The sequence below is a fragment of the Neltuma alba genome, unplaced genomic scaffold (genome assembly GCF_004799145.2).
Source record: "Neltuma alba isolate B1F8T4 unplaced genomic scaffold, ASM479914v2 tig00011022_pilon, whole genome shotgun sequence".
In the NCBI taxonomy this organism is placed as follows: Eukaryota; Viridiplantae; Streptophyta; class Magnoliopsida; order Fabales; family Fabaceae; genus Neltuma; species Neltuma alba.
The window spans coordinates 78,730-88,715 of NW_021635775.1; the positions used below are offsets into that span (position 1 = coordinate 78,730).

The 9,986-nt window shown below is 36.2% G+C and overlaps 1 protein-coding gene across 1 annotated transcript; it reads left to right on the forward strand.

Moving 5' to 3' along the window:
* The first annotated feature begins 2,996 nt into the window (after positions 1 to 2,996).
* LOC114760807 (splicing factor 3B subunit 4) lies at positions 2,997 to 9,545 on the forward strand. The gene is made up of 9 exons (XM_028950096.1): positions 2,997 to 3,187; positions 3,930 to 3,978; positions 4,345 to 4,433; positions 4,566 to 4,622; positions 6,090 to 6,152; positions 6,234 to 6,299; positions 7,280 to 7,366; positions 8,699 to 8,792; positions 8,861 to 9,545. The coding sequence occupies exons 1-9, from the start codon at positions 3,083 to 3,085 to the stop codon at positions 9,361 to 9,363; spliced, it is 1,113 nt and encodes a 370-aa protein (XP_028805929.1). The 5' UTR covers positions 2,997 to 3,082; the 3' UTR covers positions 9,364 to 9,545.
* The last annotated feature ends 441 nt before the right edge of the window (positions 9,546 to 9,986 follow it).

A 9,986-nucleotide genomic window follows, 5' to 3' on the forward strand; every position in this document is an offset into this window, starting at 1 on the left:
GTCCTTCTCAACCTCAAGGTGCCCAATCTGAACCACAAATTGGCAGACATTACATCTCTTTTAAGTAATGCAATAGAAAATAACAATTTTACCTCTCAACAACTAGCTACTATGGATGAAGAAACATCTGTTATCGCCAAGAAGGGCCAAAAACTTCAGAGGCTTGTATTGTAAAGAAAAGCTAGCTACTGGTGGAAGTGGAGCTAGTACTAGTCATCTCAAGACGCATTTAGAAAAATGCTTGCAATAGAAGCTGTTTATCTCTCAGCAAAATAAGCAAACTACCATATCATTTCACCAATCAAGTGAATCAGGACTTAATCCTTTTATTATTCCAGTAGTAAATACTCCAAGAAAAAGATGAGAGAAATCTTTGCTGTAGCCATCATGATGCATGAACGCACTTTTAATATGGCAGAAGATGAAGTTTTGATGTGAGCCTTTGAATATGCAAATCTAGAGTTTAGAAAAGTCAGCCATAAGACAACATGAAGTGATTGTCTCAAATTGTATGAGGTTGAAGAGAATACTTTGAAAAATATATTAAAGAATGTGAGCAAGGTTAGCATTACAACAGACATGTGGAAGCCAAGTCATCAAGTAGCTGAATAAATGGTTGGTACTAGCCACTTTGTTGATGCCATGTGGAATTTTCAAAGGAGTTTTGAGTTTTATCAAAGTGCCTGCTCCAAGATGAGGAGTAGATATAGCAAACATAATTTTTAAATGTTTGAGATCATAAGGTATTGAGAATAAAATATTCTCCATTTTTGTTGATAATGCCAGCTATAATGATTCTTGCTTGAGAAATTTGAAGGAAAATTTGCAACTGAGTAATAAGTTGGTTTTGGATAGACAACTATTTTATGTTAGATGTTGTGCACATATTTTAAATTTATTGGTACAAGATGGCCTAAATACCATTAAAGATATCATTTATAAAGCTCGTAAAAGTGTCAAATTTATAAATGCTTCAAATGCAAGGCTGAAATCTTTTTGTGAAGTTGTAGAGTTAAAGGGTTTGAAAGAAAGAAAAGTCATTCTTAATTGTCCTACAAGATGGAACTCTACATTCTTGATGTTGATAACATCAATGAAATTCAAGCATACCTTTTCAGCCTACAACGAAAAAGAACCACATTATACTTATGCACTGGATCCTAAGCATTGGGAAAAGATTGAGAAGGTTTGTCACCTTTTAGAAGTTTTCAATGATGCCACTCATGTTATTTCAAGTAGTGAATACCCCACTACTAATTTATATCTTGCTGAAGTTTATGGGATGAAACATGTGATTGATGAGGCAATAGAGTCTCCTGACATCTTCATGAATGAGATAGCAATACCTAAGAAAGAAAAATTTGACAAGTATTGGGGTGAATGCAATTTGTTGATGGCTATTGCAAGTATTTTGGACCCAAGAATCAAATTTGATGCTATTGAGATAAGTTTCCCCCTAATAAATAAACCAGAAAGTGAGGCTACACAAAATGTGTGGAAAAAGTAAAAAAGGCATTGGAGGAATTATATCTTGAGTATATGGAATTATGTAGAGAAGAGTTATCTTCTACATCTGGTGAAGTGAATATTGATGTCATTGCCTTCACAAATACTGCTGCACAACAAAAAGATAAATGAATGCAATGAATGTTGAACATGATTCGTCAAATGCATTCAGTTTCTCCTACAAAATCAGAGTTGGAAACTTATCTTGCTGATGATCCTTACATTCCTTCTTCTAATTCTTCATCATTTTGTGCCTTAGAGTGGTGGAAGAACAATAGTACAAAATTTAAAGTTTTATCCAAGATGGCCTCTGATATATTAGCTGTCCCTATCTCAACTATGGCATTAGAGTCCATATTTAGTGCTGGAGGAAGAGTGATTGATGAATTTTGTGCTAGATTGAACGAAGAATCTATTTAAATTTTTTATGTGGAGACGATTGGCTTCATCACAAATATGGGTTGAAAAGGAAATTAAAGGTATGAAAATAATGTAACATAATTTACTTTTAAATTTATATCATGTTAGTTGGATTTTGTGTTGTACTAATTATTTAATTTAAATTAATTTGTTTATTATGCAGGAGCCATCTGAACAAGAGGATATTGTATTGAGACCTTGATGCTGATGTTATTTGTTTAATTTTCATTTCATAGTCATACTGTTATCTTATAATATTTTGATATATTGTGTTATTCGCATTGAATTCTAGCGGGATTATTTTTTGTATTAAAAATTAGATTTTATTTTAATTATATGTAGGTTTTAAGCACGAGATGAGATCTTAATATTGATATTATTGTGTTATTCAATTTTTGCTTCATGCTCATGCTACTATTTTATAATATTTTGATATATTGTATTATCTATGTTAAATTCTGATAGTATTATTTGTTTGTAACAAAAATCATATTTTATTTTAATTATATATAGATTTTAAGTAGACTTTAAGCCTATTTAAAATATACCATTTGTAAATACGTAGGCTTTGAAGCCTCTCAAAAGCCTACGTACATGTTGGCCAATTTGTAAATATGTAGGCTTTGAAGCCTCCCAAAAGCCCATGTACATGTTAGTTTTAGTAGGCTCAAAGCCTACTTATGGACTTTAAAACCTAAAACATGAAGTTTTTCTAGATGCTTACATTGTAAGTAGGCCTTTAAAAAAGCTTCAAACTTGATCAGACCTTTGAAAGACTCAAACTTGAGCCTTAAAAAAAGCCTACGTTTAAGCTCAGGTTTAAACTCAGGCTTTAGGTTATTATTATAGGCTCAGCCCTATTCTATCAAAACTTGACCTTGCCTGACCTATTTTCGTGTCTAGTTTTCATGTAGCTAAACTGAGTTTTGGGTAGCTAACTGCGTTTTGGGCTTCGAAAACGCAGATCCAAACAAGCACGAATAATCTGTTTGGCCGAAAAAGGAAAACACGCACGAATAATCTCAAGTCCTTTGTGAGTTTGAGTCACAAGCCAACTTCCTCATTTTCGCCTTGTTGGGGTTACAGAGTCCGTACCTTGTGGTTACTGGAAATCGAGAAAGGAAGAGCCGGAGAGGGGGCTTCTGTGTAGGGTGTGATGACGACTCGAATAGCGCCCGGTGTAGGGGCAAACTTGCTGGGTCAACACTCCGCAGAGAGGAATCAAGATGCGACTGCTTATGTTGGCAATCTCGACCCCCAGGTTCTTATCTCCTTCCTCTTTCAGCCTCTTTAATACTTTCGGTCTTATCTGGTATAGCTCCTATTTATCTAATCTTACTTCGGCTGTCTCTTTTGGTAAGGAGGCTTAACTGAAGTTTTATCAGTGTTCAACTTTTATTTTTAAGCTGCTGTTAAGTGAACCATTCTTCTTTTGACACTTTGAAGCTGATTAAGATGGTTCGTCTTTGCAACTGAAATTATCTTTCTTGGAAATTTACTTTCACTGCCCACGAAGTGAACAACTAGGGTTTGTAGCAATGATATAGCAAGAGGACAAGAGTTGATTTCTAGCTTTATGAATGTTGGAATTCACAAATTTTGCGCAATCCTTAGAGATATGCTTTTCTAATGGGAAATACACAATTGTAGAACTGACTTTTCACACAGGGTTCATGTACTAATTTATGAACTAGCACGCCGATGTTCTACACTTATATTAGGGGCGATTGGGAGAACATTTGCATACTGGGAACTTTTACCTGTTCATATGTCTTGGCCACTTTAAAGTCATTTGCGAATGAACTAATGTTAATGAACCTTCCAGCAGTCCAGTTGAATAGGTCTTTGACCTCATACAGCTAAAACAATATTTTGTGACTTATTTTTCTTTTTCCTGAGAAGTTAGGCTTTGTACGTTCTCGCCTTTGTTATTTTGAAGCTTATATTATGTCTAGCTGCAATAAGTCAATGACTAACTGAATTTCTTCCACTCCTCTTGCCAGGTGTCCGAGGAGTTACTATGGGAGCTATTTGTTCAGGCAGGTCCAGTTGGTATGTTTGGTTTTCCCATGTATTATTCAATCATTCCATTTGTTATTGCTTCTAGTATGATATTGTTGTCCTTTGGATTGATACCATCAGTTTTCTGATTATTTTAGTTATATTACGTATGGTTATAAGATAGGTCTGCTGTTCATTTCTCTTGTCCCTTATGAAGTAAATTTCGTAATTTTGCTTACTCCTACCGAGGAAGTTTATTTCACCTAAACCTTCTGTAACATTAAATTGGATTCTATTATGTTGCAACCTAGCTGGTGTTCTACTGGCTATAAGATTGGCCCGCTGGTGTCCTTTTTTAAATTTTTGTAGAATATTTGAGATTCAATCTGTACCTTCTTTTCCTTTACTTTGTTTCAGTTAATGTCTATGTTCCCAAAGACAGAGTGACTAACCAACATCAAGGTTATGGTTTTGTTGAATTCCGGAGCGAAGAAGATGCTGACTATGTGAGTATTCTGAAGTACTATAATCTTGTCTTTGCTTGTTCAATGTGCAAGTTGCGACCACTCTTGTGCTACCTGCTGCTTTCAGTGTTTGGATATTTGTCATTATGTTCTTCCCATTTTACATTATTGCAGGCCATCAAGGTTCTTAATATGATTAAGCTTTATGGAAAACCAATACGTGTAAATAAGGTATTAGGCTCATTCTGTGACTGTCTCCTTTCTTTCCCTGTGCTTTGTGCTATATTTGAATCAGTTAGCATCATTGATCAATTGTTTTTCCTGTGTTTCTGCAATATGTTCTTGAAATGTATTAATGTGTGAATTTAAGAGAATATGGTGTCAAGAATGAAAACATGTAGTTTAAGAGAAGGCATTGAGATATCTCTCTCATTGTACTGGAAAACATATTTCAAAATACAGAAACATCGGTATTAGAGAATCCTGTCAGCCTAATGCTAAATACGTAGTCTGCAATGTAGAAATATGATGCACCTTCTTCAGTAGAAGTTATATTTTGAACACAATTTGGGCACAGACTGATGATAAACCTGCCTATTATGCCAAAAATGTATTCTATTGGTCAGAGCATAACAAATAAATTCAAGACTGGACACATTTCAGATGATATATAAGCACATGTATGACCTAGATTGAACACATTCTGGGTGCTTTAAGCAATCAATTTTACAAGTCGGTCATCTACGTAATGAAGACATAAAGTGCTGAAATCTCCATGTTATGCAGCATACAATTGACTAAATTTGTAGCTTAATTGCCCTTGCTGCTGTCTGATGTTTGCCTTTTATTTATTTTCCTGCATATTTACGTTCAAACTTTCTTTTTTTTTTTTTTTATTTGGCCAGGCATTCAAAGTCTCAAATGATGAATAATAATAATGATATAGTGGAGCGTTAACTTAAAAATTTTATTATGGATATTGTCACCTTAATCTGTTTATAGCTCTGAATTATCTTCATGGTATTTTTATTATTTATATAATGATCACTAATCTTATTATGACGATTTTCATGTCCTTGAAATAGTGTTCCCTTTCATATTTACATGTATCTTTGTTTGAAGCTTCGTCGTGCATATATCTAGTTGATTTAGCCTTTGACATTTTTCCTCCGTTTTTTTGTTTTCCCCCAATTTAGTGTTGTTCAATGTTGTTAAAGGCAAAAGGTGCACACAAAGTGCGAGGTGCATGGTGCTATCATCTGAAAATACTAATTTATAGACTGAAAATCATAGATAAATGTAAATTTACTTAACCTTCAAAATAAATACTATGACAAGTTGTGTCATATGAAGAAAACATTGATTAATGTTGCAGTCATCTAAATCATAAGCTATTACAAGACTGTTTTAATATTTGATCATATAAATTTCCATATCTTACCCCATATTTTATAAAAATAGCTGAACTTTAAATGGGTTCTCTATTATCATACAAGGTGCCCAAAGGCGAGCACTTGAGTAAACCCATCACCTCTGAGGGTGTTCTGTGCCTCGTCTCTGCACCTTGGGTGCAAAGGTTGGCACCTTTAACAACATCGGTTGAGTTTCTATGTGCCACTGTAGGAGTCATGCTGTGTTTGTATTCATGTCAAAATCCTTCTTGTGTAAGAGTATTGATTTAACATTTTCTGGCTCTAGGCTTCCCAAGACAAAAAGAGCTTGGATGTGGGAGCAAACCTTTTCATTGGAAACCTTGATCCTGTAAGTCTTATTTACATGTTTAACAAATCCTAATATGATGAACTTTGGTATCTAACCTTTCAATGGGCCCTGTTGATGCAGGATGTGGATGAGAAACTCTTGTATGATACGTTTAGTGCCTTTGGAGTAATTGTTACTAATCCCAAGGTTATTCTCTTTAAATCTTTCATTATTTTATTGCATCACATTTGTGTCATTTTAGAAAGTATATCCAACGACTAGCATTTACTTACTGTGCTTCTTCCTTTTCCTATGGTTCGTCGTTGTAACACTAACGTTTGTATATTTAGAAAATTTTGTAGCAAACCAGGCTGCCTCCGCGGTCAACCTCGGCTTGTTAGAACTTTCTTCCACTTAACTTTAAAAAAACAAATATTAGTGTTGGGGTTGATAATAACCATCTATTCCCTTTCTTATTCTCTGAGAACTGCTTCTATCTCTTTTTGTCTTCTATTTAGATATGCCACCCTTTGATGTCTGGATATTTTCGTTGTCATGGGATGCAACAACCTATGTAGTGTTGTGTGCAATATGAAGTACTTGCTTTTGATGAGTCTCAAACACATATTGGATGTGATTCCAGCACCATTTGTGAAGTATTAATGCTTCAGAGTGCTGTACCACTGTATCCTCATATAGGTCATGTAATTGCTTATTGAACTCTTGGTGGCTTTATGATATGTAGAATGAAATGGAATAGAATAGAAAGTATAATGAATAATGTAATTTTGTAGATAAAAAAACAATATCTTCTGTACTTGTGAACAAAAATAATTTAAAAATGGCTATTTTTTAGTATTGATAATAGATATTGCAATAAAAATGATTCCTTCCACTATGCTCTCCACAAATGGGCCATTTGTGTTGAGTGATATTTAGGGGTTAGAGCCTTATCAGACGGGCATGGTTTTTACTCTGCAAGATTAACTGCACATTTCGCTTGGAAATTTTCAACTTTCCGTTGTAGTTGACATGTATTTGTTTAAATTTTGTTACGGTTTCAAATTTTTGATTTGATGCATGGTATACTTTGCACATCATTTAACTGTGAGCAATCTCCATCCTTAGAGAGGGAGTTTACAAGAAATGAGCATATGATGTGATGATGCCTAGGGTTCCCATTGCAGATCATGAGAGATCCTGAAACAGGAAATTCCCGTGGATTTGGTTTCATTAGCTACGATTCATTTGAGGCATCTGATTCAGCTATTGAGGTATGCCATTGTTGATTGATGATACTTCTGCATATTTGTCTCTGGTTTGATAATTGTTTAAAGAATGAACCACTCCTTTCATAAATTTTTGTTCCTGCTTAAACATAATTGTGTACAGTTTCAGTTTTATTTTGATGTGGCTAGCAACAGTCTACCTTTTATTTTATATGCCTGTAGTTCGTTTTGTATTTTTGCTATCACATTGCAGGTTACAAAATGTTAAATACTGTGTTGACTATGGAATATTGGATAGGGTAACTTGTATACTTTGCCTTGTATATTTTAGGTAAGGTTCTTCAGTCAAAATTTGACACTTGGACATTTGAAAAACGTACCATCTTAGACATTATTATGTAACTAACTGCGTTAGCTTACCTTTAAAAAGATAATAATTCTAAAAATCCCAGTTGCTTCCCTTTATCATCATAGTCGAGTATAGAGTTGCAGTCTCTGCATATTTGCTGGAATAAAAAAGGAAAAAAAAAAAAAGCCTCTGCTAAATACTATCTTCCTCTTCCATTGGCTTGGTTTCTCATGGAGAGGCTATCAATGTAGTTCACCCTTTTATTCCCTGATGGGCTTAACTCTTCAAACCTAGATCCCTAATCCTCATCTCCCCTTTTTTCTTTCACCACTTCAACTGCGCAATCTTCATCCCTCTTCGCCTTAACCACTCAAGTTAGGGGGGTTTGGTTGCCCGCTTTTGGTACCCCAAAAGTCCTTTTGATAAACTAACTTCCACTCCAACCTTTGTCTGGATAGAAATTTTCTCTTTCTTTCTTGTTTGAAAACTTAAAAAGCCATGGAAAAATTAGTTTAGAAAACGCAAGTGAGAGCTGCTTCCACTGTTTTGAATGTCAGTTTGGCAAATTTACTTTTACAAACTGTAAGACAAACATATTTAATCATATAATTCTTGTTTATTTTCCAAAGCATGTTGAATTCCACAATTCATGTAGCACATTAAACCAAAATTTATTGTTAGAATCTGAAATTGTCCCTCTTTTCCTCACAAATGATCTCCTCATGCTTTGAAGGATAAGGATATATCGTTGCTACTCTTATATGATGATGACTGAAACAATAACAAAATATGAATGCTGCAACTCTATTCGACTTTGGGCATTAGGGTAGGGAGAGTTGATTTTGAGGTTAGGATTCTTAGAGAGTTTTTTCACGGTGATCTAACACTATTGGTATATGTTAATACTTAGTGTGTTAAGAAAAAGTACATATGTCAAGTTTTGATCGGGGAGCCTTACCTATTAGCATGCAACTTTTCTACTATTGATGCTTACCTACGTTACTAATATCTGATTTTTTCTACCTTAGGCAATGAATGGACAATATCTTTGCAATCGTCAAATAACAGTGTCTTATGCATACAAGAAAGACACCAAAGGGGAAAGGCACGGCACTCCAGCAGGTGATCCTTTTACCTGCACAGATCTTTATCTTCTGTTGAATTATCTTCTTATGGGTTTTGTGATGCAGAAAGAGTTCTGGCTGCCAGCAATCCAAGCGCCCAGAAAAGCAGGCCTCACACTTTGTTTGCCAGCGGACCTCCAACACTGCCCAATGTTCCTCAGGCTAATGGTGCCATCGCTGCTCAGCCTCCTCGTCCCTATGCTAATGGAGTTGCTCCCCCTGCTATTCCCGCTCTTCGACCGCCACCTCCTCAAGCTGCACCATTTCCACCTATGCCAGTAGCCCCTCAACAAGCATGGCATCAGCAGCAACCAGGTCAATCAATTCCACCGCCTGTAATGCCTCCGCCTCCAATCCAGCAGCAGTTCAGGCCACCTCACTCGAGTATGCCGCCCCCTCCTCCTCCGCAAGCCATACCAGCTCCCCCAAGGCCTCTTCCACCACCAGCTGCAATGACAGGCCAGCAACCTGTTTGGCGTCCACCGCCGCCTCCTCCACCACAGCAACAGGGCATGCGGCCCCCTTCATTTCCTCAATCCTCCATGCAGCCGCCGCCTCCTCCGAGTTGAAGAGATTCTGCCCTTCGGGAATTCTCATTCTATTGGTTTGGAAGTTCTCCTTCTAGATTTATTAGTTGTAGGATGTTATGTTCCTCGACTACTGCGGGGAAGAATGATCGCACAATAGAAGACAGTATGATTTTTGGTTTATTACATATAATATAATGTATTTCTCATGCTTCGGTTTCAAATCTACATAGTTTGTCGCTGAAAATTTTGAGTCATAGCTCATTAGATTCAGGCTTGTTTATGGGATGACTAGAGATGGAAATAGGCTGGGTAGGTTTTAGTTAAGTAGGCTCAGATATTTAAAGCCTAAGCCTGCGAATAGTTTTTTTTAAAGGTTTGAGCTTGAGCAAGCTTGCGAAAGATTTTACAAGCCCTATATTTAAAATGTATGTTTTTTTTTTTACCAACGGGGGTTGGTTCAAGTGGTAAGCGGCTTGGTACCGCTTAAGCGAGGTCTCGAGTTCGAGCCTCAGCGTATGCAGAAATCCCCGTTGGGAGACTTACCCACCACAGCCAAGTACGCGACACGGGTCGAATCCAGATGTAGTCGGAGTAAAGCTCCGGTGAACTGGGTGGGCAACCAAAAAAAAAAATGTACGTTTTTTAAATGGGCTTAAAAAAGT

What these genes read in the sequence shown, in the direction of transcription:
- LOC114760807 (XM_028950096.1), top strand. Translation starts at nt 3,083, where the DNA reads ATGACGACTCGAATAGCGCCCGGTGTAGGGGCAAACTTGCTGGGTCAA. An exon ending in TGTTCAGGCAGGTCCAGTTG is followed by an intron (nt 3,979 to 4,344) that starts GTATGTTTGGTT and finishes ACTTTGTTTCAG; the next exon opens with TTAATGTCTATGTTCCCAAA. An exon ending in TAATTGTTACTAATCCCAAG is followed by an intron (nt 6,300 to 7,279) that starts GTTATTCTCTTT and finishes TTCCCATTGCAG; the next exon opens with ATCATGAGAGATCCTGAAAC.